Raw genomic sequence first — 16,299 nt, 5'->3', positions numbered from 1 at the left:
AAGCAAAGTTTTATTAGAGACATTTTTCAGCAGTAGCTCCCCCAGAGGAGTGGTGAACTCCAGCTGTGGTGCTGGGGCTGGGCACACACAGTGGCACAGACTGGAAAAGGCAAAGAGCAGAACAAAGCAGAATGTGGCCCAAGCTCTGCTGGGTGCCTCTCAGCCACGGGGCTGAGCACGGCTGGGTAACAGCAAAGAGCAGCTCCTGGCTCTGCACAGAGCCATGCAGGGAACGTTCCCTTCCCTCCCCTCCCCTCCCCTCCCCTCCACTCCCCTCCCCTCTCCTCCCACGGCTCTGCCTCAGGGCTCTCTTCTCGGACATCCTCCTCTCTCTCTCTCTCTTAGTCGCAAATCCTCCTGCAAGGCACTGGGGAAGCAAAGCAAACAGATTTGTGCACAGCAGAGACTGACCCTTCCCACACTGCCACTCCTGACCAGGGACCACTCCAGCAGCCAGGATAAATCCTGTCCCTTCCTGGGGAGCTCTGGCTGCTGCCTTCCAGTCCTGCAGCTGGGATTGGCAGCTCATGGAGCACCCAAATGGCAGCATTCCCCTGCCCCTTTGGCTAGAAACTTCCCCTTGAGCTGGCACCAGCAGTTCTCTGCCACTATCCCTGGGGTTCCTGCTTGCCTCCCCTGCTCTCTGGGCTGTCTGCTTTCTCCTGCTCTTCCCTTTGTCCCTGTTTCATGGCTGTCCTTTCTCCACATTCTCCATGGCTTGCCTTGCCTGCTGACTGTCCCTCTCCTCTCTCTTCCTCTTCACCCTCCTCCCTCTCTTCCCTTTTTGCACTTCTGATGCATCTTGCAGAGTCACATCCCCTGCAAACCCTCCTTGTGACCTCCCAGTGCAACAAAACCTCCAAGCAGCACCTGTAAGCCACCTGAGAAAGGTCCTGGTTGCTGCCTGTCCTTGGTGCATTAGGGACAGAGGGATGCAGCTCTTACCTTGTATCTCTGCAGCTGCACAGGATGGCATCTGGGCAGATGCAGTGTAGGTGTGGCTGGTTCTAATGATGCCTCCTCCTCCTATCCCACTTGTTCTTGCAACTCCTCCTCCTAGACCTGAAGACTGACTGATTCCTCCTTGCTGACTGAGAGGGGAGAGGGAAAAAAGCATTTTGGTGAAGGAAACAGCAGGTAAAGGACACCCACAGCTTGCCATTGTCCCTGCTGGTCTTGCAGTGACCTCGTGGTGGTGGCTGGCCCAGGGCAGGACAGTAGATTATCACCACGGACTGCCAGGCAGCCCCAGGGATCAGCCAGGGGGAAGAAGCTGGACAGTGCAGCCCCTCCTGCTGCCCGCTTTGCCCTTGTGCTAGAACACCCAGCACAGAGCTACTGTGCCCTCTCCTAGGGGGCATCTGCAGCCTACTTACAGCAGGTCCTGCTGCCCCCCCTCCAGCAGGCAGCGGTAGGTGTGGATCTCCTGCTCCAGGCGGCACTTGACGTCCAGCAGGATCTTGTACTCCTGGTTCTGGCACTCCATCTCCGCCCGCAGGTCAGCCAGCTGCTGCTCCACGCAGGATATCTGCCCCTGCAGCTCACCCAGGTGGTTGTTGTAGCGGCACTCGGTCTCTGCCAGCGACGACTCCAGGTTGTCCCTCTGGGGGATGACAGGAGGCACAATGCAGACACAGGCGTGAGGAGCGCTGCAGCCAGCCAGGAGCTCTGGCACGGCAGAGGTGTGGGACAGCAGAGCTCTGCTGCAGCTCAGCACCCACCTGGCTGAGCTGTGCCTGCAGATCGATCTCCAGGGCTTGCAGCTGGCGTCTCAGTTCCGTGACCTGGTTGTTGCACGTCTCCACCTCCTGGCCGCTCGTAATGACCTCCCGATTCACCTCCTCAATCTGCAAAGCACCAGCCCGGGGCAGGGAGGCTCAGGGGGTGTCTGACCTCCCGATTCAGCTCCTCAATCTTGCAAAGCACCAGCCCGGGGCAGGAAGGCTCAGGGGGTGTTCAACACCGATCAGGTTGAGCATGAGAGCAGAGAAGTGAGGAAGGTCTGGATGACCTCTCTCATCCTCACAGAGTGTAAACCCTGCTCTGCATTCCTCTTGCTCTCCCAGCAGCTGCTGCCTGCTTTTGCTCACTGCCTTGCAGAGCTCCTGCCCCGAGCCTCGGTGCCAGGCAGCACTTCCTACCACGCCGGGAAGAAGCTGCTTTGTGGCAGTGTCCCCTGTGCCACTTGGCCAGTCCAGACCAGCACTGCTGTCATGTGGTTTTGCTGTGCAATAAGGCACACTGGGGGCACTGCCTGGGTGCCAGCTGTGCCCATGCTCTCACCTTGCACTCGTACCAATCCTCCACCTCCTTGCGGTTGCGTTCGATCAGGGTCTCGTACTGGCACCGCATCTCCTCCAGGATCTTCCTCAGGTCTGGCCCAGGGCAGGCATTGACCTCCACACTCACATCTCCAGTCGATTGCTTCCTCAGACAGCACATCTCCTGCAGACACCACCCAGGTCGCACCCGTGGTTAGCAACAAGGGAAGCAGGAGGGAGCCAGAGTCCCCTTGGCACGAGCAGAGCCCCTGGCAAAGGCCCTGCCAGGGCCCTCCTGTGCCAGGCATTCACAGCTCACAGCGGCTGCCTCCATCGGGGACCCTGAAGAGGAAGGGCTGAACCATGCAAGCTTTAGACACGAGAGGGGCAGGACCCTACCTCCTCGTGGTTCTTCTTCAGGCAGCAGAGCTCCTCCCGCAGCGACTCCAGCTGTGCCTCCAGGTCGGACCTGCAGAGCGTCAGCTGGTCCAGGACCTGCCGCAGTCCATTGATGTCAGCCTCCACGCTCTGGCGCAGGGCCAGCTCCGTCTCGTACCTGCGGGGGGCGGGGCAAGGCAAGGAGCAGCACTCAGTGCCTGGCAACAGCCTTTGCTGCCATTGCTGGACCTGCCACCTCTCCCAAGCAGTGCCACAGGACACTGAGAGAAACCACCTGAGGCTGGCTCCATCCCTCTCGTCCCCAGCCTGCCCTCCCCGCAGGTCTCACCACCTGTCTGTGCCGGCAGGGAAACCCAAAAGCTGTGAAAGCCACCAGGAGCCAGAGCTGCAGCTCAGGTGAAGCCACCCTGCTGCCTTCTGTTTGCTGCAGCCCCCCAGGCTGCACTCACAGCCCCGTCCTGCCCCAAGCTCTTCATGCAGGCACTAAGGCAGCTCCAGAAACAGTGGATGAAGGAGGTCTCTGTGCAGCCCCCAGACCGTCCCAGCCAGAGGGTGGCAGGAGATGAGCAGGAGCAGAGAGAGGCCAGCCCGGGGGGCACTCACTTGACTCGGAAGTCGTCAGCTGTCATCCTGCTGTTGTCGATGTTCAGAATGATCTTGTTGTTGTCAATAGTGGCACAGACGATCTGCAAGAGGAGCACCCAGGTCACTGCCCTCTGTCCTCAGGCTCCCACTGCCTGGTGCCACCTCCCCAAACCTCTTCTCTCTCTTTTTGGATCACTGGGGAGCAGGTTTTGGGGTGGGGGAAGTGGGGGTGGGAGGCTGAGGCATGCAGCAATCCCAGGGTGAGTGTTCAGGTAGGGTGAGGGCATCACAAGAGCACATATGGGGCAGACACAGGGCCCTGTTAGTGGTATTCAGCACCTGCCACACTCCACCTCCCCTTGGCACCTAAATCCTGCTTGCATGGATAAGGGACTCCAAAGCTTTGCTTCGAGACCCAGTTCCAAGTCTGCCTCATCCTGCCTGCTTCCTGTATCCTTTTCACTTCATTCCCCCTTCTGCTATCCCAGGATTTTTGCCAGCCACACTTTGGAAATGTGCCTGAGTTTAAACTGCAGCTAAGCTGGGTTAAAGCAAACCTCCCTTTGGTATGTTTTTTATTTCCCTGACCTTCAGCTCCCAGTCATGTGGGAAAGAATAAACCTGCAGAGCAGGGAATGCTCTGCACCTGGGGCTCTGGAGGGCTGGGGCAGGATGATGGCAATCAGGCAGAGGAATCCCATCCCTTTCAGCTGCTTTCTTGGCATTTATCTATTTGAATACCCTGGCACAACCCCAGTTCTGAACAGCTGCTGAGCCACCCCAGATGTACTCCCTGCAAACAAAATTTTCCCTTCAGATCTGCTGAATAAAAGCAATGGGAAGAGCCCAAAGGCTCCAGGGTTATCCCTCTGAGCTCGAGGGCTCTCTGCAGGCAGTTGTCTCACTGCCTGCCTACAAAAAGCCTTTCCCAGCAGGGAAATGCTTCTCCTGCAAACTGTGCTGTGCACCTGCGCCACGGAGGCTCCCCAGGGAGAAGGCAGCTGGGCAGTGGCATTACCTGGTTCTGAAGATCTTCTATCTCCTTGTAATAGCAGCTGTAGTCCCGGGGCTCGCAGAAAGGGCCCTGCTTGGCATACCACTCCCTGATCCTGCACTCCAGGTCGGCATTTTCTTGTTCCAGGCACCTCACCTTGTCCAGGTAAGAGGCCAGGCGGTCGTTAAGGTTCTGCATGGTGACCTTCTCGTCACCAGAAAGAAGAAAGCCATCACCAGAAAAACCACCTCCACCGAGCCCAATACCAAGGCCACCTCCGATGCCACCGCCAAAGCGGGCACTGCCACCGCTGAATCCAATGCCTGAGCATCCTCCAAGGACAGTGGCTCCTAAGCCACCTCCAAAGTTCCCACCGACCAAGCTGCCAGTGCTCAGTCCTCCTCCATAATTCACACCACCGCAGTAGCTCCTAACAGAGAACCCTCTGCTGGCCCCCACCCCACAGCTCGTGTATCTTCCAGAGGAGACCGATGAGATCCGCGCTCCTCCACCACCACCACCACCACCAATCACGCAGCTGCCACCACTGGTCCTGCCCCTCAGGGACCCAGTTGTCTGCTTGATGCTACAACTCATGCTGAAGGCAGCTGCAGCTCCAACCCCAAGCCCAAAAGCGAGATGCAGAGCTGGATCCGGATCCGAGTGCAGGCTGCCTGCCGCCGCCGATCCCTTTTTATACCTTCCCAAGGGGGTGCCACCTCCAGCCTGTTTCTTCTTCCCACGGGGCTGGCTAGTCCTGCTCCTTATGCCAGGAATAAATAGCCCCGGGGCAGTTTCCCTCTAGAAATCCCAGTTCACAAGGAAGATACTTTACATGTCAGCAGCTTATTCCAAAAAGTCAAATAATGTTTGGTGAGTCATCAGCTTTCTGTGTGATGCAAACCCCACAGCCAGCTGAGGAGGGAAGCAGAGGAGCTGCCCTCCATTATGCACAAAGCAGAGCCACTGGGACTTGGAACATCAAAGGGACCTTTTATCTTTTATTAATTCCTGTTTACTTTATTCTCAGGCCAATAAACATTTTTCTGTCGCAGGCTGTGAAGCAAAAATGGGAAATTCGTGGAGCTTCATGGCAGTGGCAGGGCTCTGGTGTGTCACTGGCTCTCACCTGGCTCAATGACACTCACTGGGGCTGGTACAGGCTTTAGGGGTGGTGAGACTGGCACAGGCTGCCCTGGAGGTGTTCAAGGTCAGGCTGGATGAAGTCTTGAGCAGCTGAGTCCAGCTGAGAGGTGTCCCTGGAGGGGAGGTTGGAGCAGCTGAGCTCTGAGCTCCCTCCCACCTGAGCCATTCTGTGACTTTATGATTCTTAAATCACTGAGGTCCGTCCCTGGGCTCCGTGGTTGATGTCTCCCTGCTCACACAAACACACGCAGTCAGATTGCTCCCAGCCTCCAAGGATCAGGCTGCTGGATGCTTGAAGTCCTCAGTGCCCAGATGTCACAGAGCTGACAGCAGCTGAAGCAGCTCTCTGAAGCTGTTTCTCAGTTCCTTGCCTATGCTGCTTCCATGTGTGGTGATCATAGATGAGGAAAGAGGTGACAGGAGGGGAGCACCCATGGGAGACAGATCCAGTGCCCTGGATGGGCTGAGAAGTGACGCTGCAGGTCTTGGCCACCACCAAGGCTGTGCTGAGCACAAATCAGGAGAGCAGCTTTGGGCACTTCCTGGCTGAGTCTATGGGAGCACAGCAGGCACCAGCCCAGCCTGGCCAGCCATGGGACCTCCAAAGCAGGCAAGCAGTAGCCAGAGGAGCATTAAGGGACTAGCTGCAGCAGTGCAAGTGTCTGCTCCTGCAGCCTGCTGAGATGAGGGTGTTCTGCTCTCCAGAGGCCAGAAGCTTCTGTCCACTACAGCATGGAGTTCCCAACAGCTCTTACTGGCAGGCAGCCTTTGGCTCAAGCATGTCCACAGCGACGGGAGCAGCTGTGATGAGTGTGACACCTGACAGGGAACCCTGAGAGCAGCCTCCACCCGTGGGCAGAGGACAGCTATATGGACAGGCTCAGCCACCTCTTGTTCACTGGTGAGGACCTAGGTGGCTTCTGTCCCCGTGGCAGGAGAGTGTTCCCTAGGTGTGATCATCTCCTCACCAGCCTAGGCTGGGACTCTCCAGTGAGATAATTTCTGTCTTAGATCAGAGGTGATACAGAGCAGCCCAGCAGCAGCCTGGCTCATCCCTCACTCATGGGGCTCAGTGAAGAGCTTGCTCCAGGACAGAACTGGAGCCTGGCAGAGCTGAGACTGCAGTGCCTGAAATACAAGTCCAGCCTCCCCCAGAAACTGCCCCCCCTGCTCCCCACACAGCCCAGGCTCCCAGCAATGCAAACCCTGAGCAGAAAGGAGGGCAGGGAGGCAAATCTGCCTTTTATGCCTCTTTTTGAGGAACTGGACTGGAGACAGGGTGTGGCTGCAGAGCCAGCAGCACTTTGTGCCACGTCTGGATGCTTGGAGCCCAGTTGCTGCTTGGCAGGTTCTCAGTGCTCCTTCTTCTGCTGAGCTTGGGCTGAGGACACCCTGCAGACACTGTGGGGGGCAAGGAGCAGCTGCACCCCCTTATTTCAGCAGCTGCCTTATGGGCAGAAGGAGCAGGTCTGGTCTGCAGCATTGCACAACCTTGCATGTAGGTCCTGGTGGAAGCAGGCAGCAGAGCAGAGCAGAAACCATCCCAGAGTGCTCCTGTTTGGGTCATGTCTGCATTCCTTGGAGCTCACTGGGCTCCTGCCCAGCACTGGGACATGGGGCATGGGGCTGGTACAGTCCCTGGCAGACCAGGCTCTGCTAAAACCAGTTAGGTTTTTCCCTTTCCCAGTGCTGGGCAGCTGGTGGTGTTTGTTGGTGGGCAGGTGGCTGGCATGGCCCTGTGGTGGCCCCACTCTGAGCTCTGTGGTGGGACCCTGCCCCTGATGACCGTGACAGAGCCTGGAGGCACCGAGGCCTCTCACAGAGGAGTGTGGCTGGCTGCATGGCTCTCTGCTTCCCTAGCCCTGAGCCACCATCCTGTGTGCAGCAGCCACCAGGCTCAGCTTTCCTCAGCCCATTTCTTGACCTCCACTTCTGTCCTTTGTATTCCTGTAGCTGAGGGCATGGCCTCGGGGCAGGACACTGCAGGAGAGGACTGTGCCGGTCTGAGAGAGAAAACTGTGCCAGAAGGCTTCACAAGCTCGTGGGAGACAGGAGGGGACAGAAGGTTGCATGCAGATGGGAGCAAAGGAAGGGCTGAGGGGCTGGGAGCCAGTGAGCAGCAGAGGGCTCAGCACCGCAGCAGTGCCAACCCCATGAGGTCCTGTGGGCACTGTGGCAAAGAGGAGAGGTCTGAGAGCAGATGAGGAGCTGTGAGTGTAAATAGTGACACAGAGCCAGGGCAGCTCAGGAGGAGGCCAGAGGAGGTGATGTGTTCCAGTGCTGCTGTGGGCAGTAGGCTTTGGTGCTGTGGGAACTGTCCTGGTGCCCATGGCAGTGCCCTGCTGCTGCTGCAGCCTCTGCTCACTGCCCTTATCACAGCTGATAACGTTCCCCAGTCTCAACTACAAGAGGGGTGTGCCCAGTTCGACAGAACTCTGCTTTCACAAGCATTGCTTCAGTGATGTTTGTGCAACCAGCTTGCAAGCTGATTTTATCTCCTCACTCGTAATTGCTATTAACAATTTGCATAATGGCCACCAGGCATCACTTATTAAACCCTGCTTTGATGTGATGCTAAGCTGGCTCCAGACCTCATGCTCCCAAGCTTTCAAATGCAGACCATGGCTTTTTTCCCCTGGCTGGTGACTCACTGGTTTATACCACCCCTGTGCAGTGAGATTCCTGCAAGGCAAGAGAAATAATTATCAAGAGAGTTTGGTAACAGCATGGTCCTGGGTCTTAAATAGAGACCAGGGGATTGCTGCTTCACTTCCCTTCCTGCTGACTGTTCACATCTTCAGACTACCTCTGGACATCTGCTAGTGATGAAGTTCAGCAGAACACACAGGTGGACAGAACCAGCTCCTTCCTCCTGAAGCTTAGGATCTTCCCTGCTTCATTCTGGGAAGCATTTTCATTTCCATCCACTACCCACGTCCAGACCTTCCCAGCATGTGCATCCCTGGAAGTGCTGCTGCTGGGATCTGCCAGAGGATGCTGATGGGTCACCAAAACGCCAGCAGCTCCACTGCTGCCTGCACAGCTGCGTGCAGGGCTGGGGGAAAGCCAAGGCTCTACCCCAGGGTCACAGCAGAGCTGTGTGGGTTCAGGAGCTCCCTGTGCTCAGATACTCAACAGTGCTACAGGAGAGGCAGGAGCCACAGCCTCCCCAAGTGCTGCTTTCTTCTTTCCTGCTTGTGCTAAACCATCTTTTCGCGGCAGTCACCTCCCACTGTGTGCTCCAGGCTGGCAACTTCAGGATGTTTGTCCCAGTGCTGAGCTGTGCAGTCTGCTGCTGGACTCCAGCCTGGCCGTAGGATGCTTTACAAGTGCTCCACAAGCCCATAAAAGAAAACGCAACCGCCCCGGAGGGCTGCTTGGGTGTGGGGAGCCTGTCCCTGTCTGAGCACTCCATAAACAGCTTTTATAGAGGACTGACAGCAGAGCTTGGGCTGCTATTAAGCTGCGCGGTGCCTGTCATCAGCGCTAATTGGCTGCGCAGCGCTGGGCTGGGGCTGGGCTCCAGCGCTGCCATTTACAAAAGTGGTTGTTTTCTCTCTCTTTCTTCACCGATGTCTTAAACCTTTGGTATGCTCACTCCTCAGGGACGTTTTCTGATGCTGTAATTCAGGTGTACCTGCAAGCCAGAGACCAAAACTGCTGCAGCCACCCCGGCACGCTTCAGGAGCAGCCCCTGGGCGTGATGCTGAGGGCAGCTGCTTGCAGCCCGAGTGCTGGCAGAGCTCCCCCTCCACTCTCTGGGGCACCCACCCTCAGCTTTTAGCCTTTGATACCTCTCCTAGTCTCACACCTCCAGCCCCAGTCTCTGAGCTGCTCACTCATTCCGGCTGTACCCTATTTGCACATTGCAGGAGGAAGGAGGCAGCTCTGCCAGCTGCACTCCCTGTGTGCTGCTCTCAGTGGCCATGACCAAAGTCTGCCCCTGCTCACTGTCCTGAGTCACTTGGTGTCCTGCTGTCCCCTGTCCCATCTTCTCTTCCTGTTTCAGCCTTTCCCATCACTGCCCAGGGGATGAACTCACTGGACAAGGAAGTTTTTCTCTCTCTATTGCAGCTGATGTGGTGACCTCAGAGGTGCTGGGAGAGCAGCAGTGAAATAACCCTGAGCTGCCCAGGGGGAGTGAGAGACAGAGCTTAGTAGAGAAGGTATCTGACACAGACCTCTGGGCAAGGGTGATTTGTCCAACCCTATCCAATATTTCCCTGCAGAACAGAGCCAGAGATGGAGGAGCACAGAGTGAAGCTCTGCTGCCAGCCTGCCAGAGGGGCACAGGCTGGGGCTCTGTGCCTGCTCCAGCAGCAGAAGGCAGCTGTGTTCCTGGATGGCTTTGCAGTTCCTTCCTCCCTGGTAATAAAACACCAACATTTAAATTTTTTTTCCTGGCTGTTTATTGCATCTTACTTTCCAAAAAATTCTCTCCCACATATTCGTCTCAGCCTTTTATCTTCCCACACCTTACCAGCTCGTTCTTCCTGCTCACCTCTCTTTTAACTCCATTGGGAGGTTCTTTATTTAGCCTTTTTTTTTTTTTTTTTAATCTGGAAGTTGTTTGCCTCCACCAGAAGGGTGGGGACAGGCCAGCAGAGCTGGACACTGCTTCAGGGCTGCTGCTGCAGAATCCTTTGGGAAGAGGTCTTCTTCTTGACTGCATCCTGTCCTGCAGGTGCATCACAGCTCAGAGCTGTTGTATATTATATTAAATTATATTATATTATATTATATTATATTATATCATATTATCTCACACCCACTTTAATGACCACTGGACTTTCCCTCCCAAGTCCTTTTCAATAGCAGACTGGCAGGCAGGCAGCCCTGGAGCTCCTGCCCTCCCCTCTGCCCAGCCTCCTCCTCCTCATCACCTTCTGTTCCATGTCTTGGCTGATGCTTCCTCCTCTGGTAGCAAATCTCCCCTCCACAGCTCTCTGCCCCACAGCTCTGTAAGCACTTGCACAGGAATTTACTTGCAGAAATTAACTTCTCAGCTTCAAGGCTGTGTCAGCAGCAGCAAAGTTTTATTAGAGACAAGCTTGGGTAGGTGTCAGACAGCTGACCACAAAGGATTAGCCCAGAGAGCAGCAGTGGTTGGCTCAAAGCAGAATGGGGACAGCAGCAACGTGGGTGGCAGGAAGGCAGCTGTGCCACAGAGTCCCTCTGGCCGGTGCTGAAGCAGGGCTGGGAGCTGCCAGGTGAGCTGTAAACAGTTCCCTCTTCCAGAAACCTCCTCAGGGTGTGCCACAGGGCTGGCAGGGACACTGTTGTCTGCAACCACCTGCCGAGGGGGAGCAGGAAGCTTTGTCAGGGAACTCCTCTGCACCCCTTGCCTGGCTCTCACCCCCCCTGCTCTTGGCCTTCCTTTTCCCTCTGCTCCCCAGCTCAGTTCCTTTGACAGACTTGAGAGACAGGCCTGGCTCTGCCTGCAGGGTCCCCAGCTCCATGTTGTGCTCAGCCTTGTCTAACCTATTTATCCACAGGAACCCCCAGTGCCAAAGATTTCCTTAGCCACATCTCCCTTGCCCTGCTTTCTGCCATGGCCACCACCAGGCACAGCCACAACCCTGCACTGCCCCTCTGCAGGGAAACAAACCCTCCTCAGCCTGCAGATCTCCCCTCCTCCTCCTGCTCCTCCTCCTCCCATACAGGGCAGGACAGCTGCAGCCACACTCAGAGGCTGCTGGAGGATCTCACCTTGCACAGCCTGGCTCAGGGCAGACAGGGCTGGCACAGGCTGGCCTTCAGCCCAGTGCTTCTCCCAGCTGGTGCTGCAGAGACTCCTCTTCCCACCTGCCCTCTGTGGAAAGGAGAGAGCTCAGGTAGCCAAAGCCCCACCACTCCCTCCAGCCCTGGGATCTGCCCCATAACCTGGAGCTACTGCAGCAGTGGCCTGAGCTGTACCTCTCCAGTCACTACTGGCCAGGGTCCACTCCCCCTCTGAACCAGAAGGGTTTCGGAGCAGCAGTCAGCACCTCCTGCATCCATCCTGCCTGCTGGCTGCTCCCTGTGACAGGCTCAGGGTGACCACAGCTCTGTGACAAGCTCTGGCAGTGTAATTTCATCCATTGCTGCTGGCATTTGGGAACAAGAACTGATTCTGAGGTGGACTGGAGAGTGCAGAGGAGCCCCCCTCAGGGCACAGCATGGCAACCTCTCTGCTTCCCAGAGGCACAGAGGTGTGGCTGCTCAGGCCAGGCCTGGCATCTGCAGCCAGTTAGGAGATCAAGAGCAGTGTCTCAGTTTCAACATCTCAGGCAAGGGGGAGCAGGGAACAGCCCCAGCTGCTTTGCATCCAAATGAAATTGCCCAAAACCTTAATTAAAACCCTTGTGTGAAACTGAGAGTGTTCAGATAATCTCCCGGTTCAGTTAATTGAGCTGCCAGCCCCCAGCCCTGGCTGGCTGTGCCAAAGCCAATGAAGCTCAGCTCAATGACTGTGCCCATGGGGGCCCTGCCCAGCTCAGGGTGAAACCCACCCTTCACCCAGCTGCTGGGACAGCTCTGGGGGCCTCTCCTGGCCACCTTCCCAGGCTCAGGACAGGAGCATGGGCTCTGGCTACTGCTCTGGCCGATCCTCAAATGCTTGGTGGTTTCCTAGCAGGCCCTGTCTGGTGGCAGGTCAGGACTGGTTCCTCCCCACAGTGCTGCTCTCAGCCCTGGGATCACAAAGCTTCCTGCCCCTGCCAGCCAAAGCACTGTACTGTGCCCAGGTCTGCCTACATGATGTCGTGCTGCCCCCCCTCCAGCAGGCAGTGGTAGGTCTGAATCTCCTGCTCCAGGCGGCACTTGACGTCCAGCAGGGTCTTGTACTCCTGGTTCTGGCACTCCATCTCCTCACGGATCTCTGCCAGCCGCTGCTCCACGCAGGAGATCTGCCCCTGCAGCTCCGCCAGGTACCTGTTGTAGCGGCACTCGGTCTCTGCCAAGGACGACTCCAGGTTTTCCTTCTGGGAATGGAAGCACACAGAGGAGGTCCCTGAGCACACAGAGGAGGTCCCTGGGTCTGGTGAGAGCTTGGCCCCACTAGTTAGGAATCTGCCTCCCCAAAGAGAGCTGGGAGGTCCCTGCAGGGGGGTCACCTACCATGGTGAGCTGAGCCTGCACATTGATTTCCAAGGCCTGCAGCTGGCGTCTCAGCTCAGTCACCTGCTTGTTGCTTGACTCAATCTCCTGGCTGCTTGTGATCACCTCTAGATTCACCTCCTCCACCTGCAAAGGTAGGACAGAGCAGCCCTTTCCTCACATCCCCACCATGTCTGAATGTGGCAGAGCTTCTCCAGGCTGCTCCTGCACCCCCTGCAGTGCTCCTCAGTATGGCCATACTGTGTGTGTGTCCTCCCCTCCATTTACTCTGCTGTGGCCCAGTGACCCCTCTGCCATGAACAGAAAACACTGAAACTGGGCAGTGCAGGGAGAGCTGAGCATGTCTGGGGGACAGTTGCTGATCCCAAGACATCTCCAGGGCTCCCCATCTCCCATTTCTCCCTTCCCCCCCAGGCAGAGCAGGGCCCAGGGTGTTTGCAGTACCTTGCAGGCATACCACTGCTCGGTCTCTTTGCGGTTGCGCTCCATCAGGGTCTCATACTGGCACCTCAGGTCCTCCAGGATCTTCCTCAGGTCTGGGCCAGGGCAGGCATTGACCTCCACGCTCACATCTCCAGTTGCCTGTTTCCTCAGGCAGCTCATCTCCTGCAGGGGACAGGTGATCAACATCAGCAGTGCTAGCACGCGGGGGGACTCGCTGCCTTCTCTCTTGTTCTCCTCTGAGGGCAAGGGGCAAGCTGACCTCCTCATGGTTGGTCTTGAGGCAGCACATCTCCTCAGTCAGAGCCTCACACTGCAGCTGCAGGTCTGTCTTGCAGCTGGCCAGCTGGTCCAGCACCGGGCGCAGGTTGCTGATGTCTGTGTCCACGTTCTGTCGGAGCCCACACTCCGTCTCGTACCTTGAGACAGGTCAACAGCTCAGGAAACCATGGCCAGCCCCTGAGCTGAGCCTGTGGGGCAAAAGCTGAGGACCAAGTTCTCCTTCCCCTTCAGTCACACTGTCAGTGGTCTCCCTGCCCTTGACAGAGAGCTGCACTTGAATCCAGCAGCAGAGCAGGTAGGAGGTTGGGAGTTCCCCATCTCCACCACTCATCCACCCTTCCACGAGCAGCATGAACCCCTTGGTCCAGCACAGGACCCTACTCACTTCACTCTGAAGTCATCAGCAGTCATCCTGTTGTTATCAATGTTCAGAAGGATTTTGTTAGTCTCCATGGCTGCACACAGGATCTGGAAGGGAACATGCAGGAGAGAGGTTCAGGCCTGGGGCTTCTTCTGGCAGAAACATCTACCTGGGGCATGCAACCCCCTGATTTATGAGTCCTTGTATTGGGGGTATTAATCAGCTGGGTGGCATTGCAGTGGGGGTTCCGTGTGCCAGCCTGGTGGGGCAGGCTGTGCTGAGTGCAGAGTCCCCCAGACCATCCCTCTCTCACAAAGCATTGCTCCACCTGCACCTCCAGGGACACAGCTCTTGCCTCTGCCCCTGGGCACTGCTCTGTCCACGTGTGAAAGCAAAGCCCAAAGGAATATTTGGGGCTTCCTGGAAAACATCAATTTACCTGGTTCTGGAGGTCTTCAATCTCCTTATGGTAGCAGCTGTAGTCCCGCGGCTCGCAGCTGGGCCCCACCTTGGCATACCACTCCCTGATCTTGCACTCCAGGTCAGCGTTGTCCCCCTCCAGCAGCCTCACCTTGTCCAGGTAGGAGGCCAGGCGGTCGTTGAGGTTCTGCATCGTTGCCTTTTCATTGTTAGCGAACAGGATCCAATCCCCGTAGCCGGCGCTGGCCCTGCCGAAGCCGCCGCCGGTGCCCCGAGCGCAGATGCCGGCGCCGCCGAAGCCCAGGGCCGAGCAAGCCCTCTGGGGAGCTCCGAAGCTTCCACCCGCGGCACTGCCGCCGCTCAGCTGCTTCCCGAGTAATCCCTCGCTCAGGCTGCCGCCGGAGAAGCTGCCAACCACGGCGCCCAGGTCGTAGGCAGAGTGTCTGCCCGAGGAGGCGGAGGAGACCTTCCTTGCGCCGCCGGCCGCGGAGCCCTGCGAGCAGGTGGTGAGGACCTGCCTGACGGCGCAGCTCATGGTGCCGGCCTCAGAAGCAGGTGCAGAGACTGCTGCGGGATCCGCTGTGAGCCTCTGTCCCCATGGTCCTCTCTTTATAGGGCTCCTCCTGCCTGGTGCCACCAGAGCAGGGCTCTTTGTTCTTCCTCCTTCTGACCTGGCCGCTGCTAATTTCTTTTTTTTTTAAAGCCGGAAAGGTTTCCCCAGGGGCGTTTGTCTCCAGGAATGCCACAACAGAAAGGTGCTTTGGTTAACAGAAGCGTGTTTCAAAACTGCATCAAAAATGTTACTTCCTGAATCATCAGGTCTGACCTGTGATGACAACCAAGCACCGGTGGCACCAAACAGCAGGACACCCGCGAGCGCCCGAGGAGGGAAACATCCCCACAGCAATTACCCAGCCTGGCGTGGGCGAGTCTGCCCGGCAAGGGAGAGCTGTGGGAAAGCCACCCCGCCTGACCCAGCCTGTTCCACCCCTTCATCACCAGGAACCAGGCTGTACCCTCCCTCGGCTGCCCTGGCTGCCCTGCAGACCTGGGGACAGAACCCCAGGAGATCAGCCCGGGGCCAGAGCCAGGAGACCACTCCGGACTCGCTGCGTCTTTGCAAGTGCAGCTCAGCCAGGGTCCACCTCACTCTGTGTGGCTGTCAGTGGGGTGAGAACCTGCTGAGGTCTAGGTCCTACAGAGGAGCATTGCACTGCAGTACATTTGGTTATTTGTTGGCTCTCTTCCTTCTGCCTGCACCAAAACTTCCCCTTGAGACCAGAGAACCCCTGCTGCTCGTTTTGCTGCTTTCCAGAGTAGACAAAATATTCAAATATTTATCGAAAATAAAGGAGAAAAATCTGATTCCTCAGAGCCAGATGTTGCAGTTAGCTATGGATCTTCACTGCCAGGACAGCCCCAGAGGATGCTTCAGAAGAGTCCTAGAACAGTAACAGAGAATTTCAGAAGCAGCCTGGTCTTGTATGGCCCTGACCTAGTTCCAACCAGCACGATGGAAACTCTCCAAATATAATCTAGGGGAAATGTGTTCAAATTAGAGAAGACCCTAGAAAAGGTCACTTAGAGACAGATCTTAAACCTATATTTTAGTCTTGGAATAGCAAATTGAGGAAGAAGAGGAATAATTAAAATGTTTTGTCATCTGGAGCTTTCATTTTCTTAAGCACATTAGCCCAGCCATGCAAATATTGGCTGCCTTTCACCCACGGCTTGGTCACCACCAATTTTGGCATCCAGGTCACCTGGACACATCCCATAAAGGGTGTGTCAGGGGCAGCCTCCTCCAGGAGTATTGCTTGTGCCGTTTGGGTACCTTCATTAGCCCTGATTTTATCTTGGCACTGCAAATCCAGGGCACCTTACATGTGGTGTGGAGCCTGTGGATGTCCAGCCCTGGTTACATCCATAATGAGGCAGTGGAGCCTGTGCCCTGGTGCCAGGGGTGCCTCTTCAGTGCTGAGATCCTGAATGGAGGCTGTGGAATGGTCAGGATCAGGCCCGGCAGCCATGGAGCCCAGCAGCTGGTCCTGCCGCTGGAAGAGGAGCGAGCGAGTCGGGAGCAGGAGTGCTCAGAGCCTGCCCCTTTTCTACAGGAGGGCTGTAGAAAGATGCTGAGCTCACATTTCTTCAGTTCATTTCAGTTCACAGAGAGATACAACAGTGTTGGGGAAAACCCCAAAGCTCAGTGAGGGGTCGCTGGAAACCAAGCTGAGGTCTCCACGTTTCTTCCTGACTTTTAAACTTCCGACCCTGCTGTAGGTCTCTGCAGCCAAAGTGACTCCAATTCCCAC

The 16,299-nt window shown here is 56.6% G+C and overlaps 2 protein-coding genes across 2 annotated transcripts; both read right to left on the bottom strand.

Annotated features, from left to right (window-relative positions):
• Nucleotides 1–341: 341 nt before the first annotated feature.
• Nucleotides 342–4,836, bottom strand: LOC128978875 (keratin, type I cytoskeletal 19-like). The gene is made up of 8 exons (XM_054396909.1): nt 4,264–4,836; nt 3,264–3,346; nt 2,661–2,817; nt 2,284–2,445; nt 1,722–1,847; nt 1,377–1,603; nt 946–1,091; nt 342–367 (listed from the first exon to the last, which is right to left on the bottom strand). Exons 1-8 carry the CDS (start codon nt 4,834–4,836, stop codon nt 342–344), a joined length of 1,500 nt encoding a protein of 499 aa, XP_054252884.1.
• A 6,273-nt stretch (nt 4,837–11,109) lies between these two features.
• Nucleotides 11,110–14,522, bottom strand: LOC128978803 (keratin, type I cytoskeletal 19-like). The gene is made up of 7 exons (XM_054396826.1): nt 14,007–14,522; nt 13,592–13,674; nt 13,187–13,343; nt 12,928–13,089; nt 12,484–12,609; nt 12,121–12,347; nt 11,110–11,197 (listed from the first exon to the last, which is right to left on the bottom strand). Exons 1-7 carry the CDS (start codon nt 14,520–14,522, stop codon nt 11,110–11,112), a joined length of 1,359 nt encoding a protein of 452 aa, XP_054252801.1.
• Between the last annotated feature and the right edge of the window lie 1,777 nt (nt 14,523–16,299).

Source organism: Indicator indicator, chromosome 39, assembly GCF_027791375.1.
Source record: "Indicator indicator isolate 239-I01 chromosome 39, UM_Iind_1.1, whole genome shotgun sequence".
Lineage (NCBI taxonomy): Eukaryota > Metazoa > Chordata > Aves > Piciformes > Indicatoridae > Indicator > Indicator indicator.
Note: the sequence above shows the minus strand (reverse complement) of the source record. Positions and strands in the feature narration are given on the sequence as shown.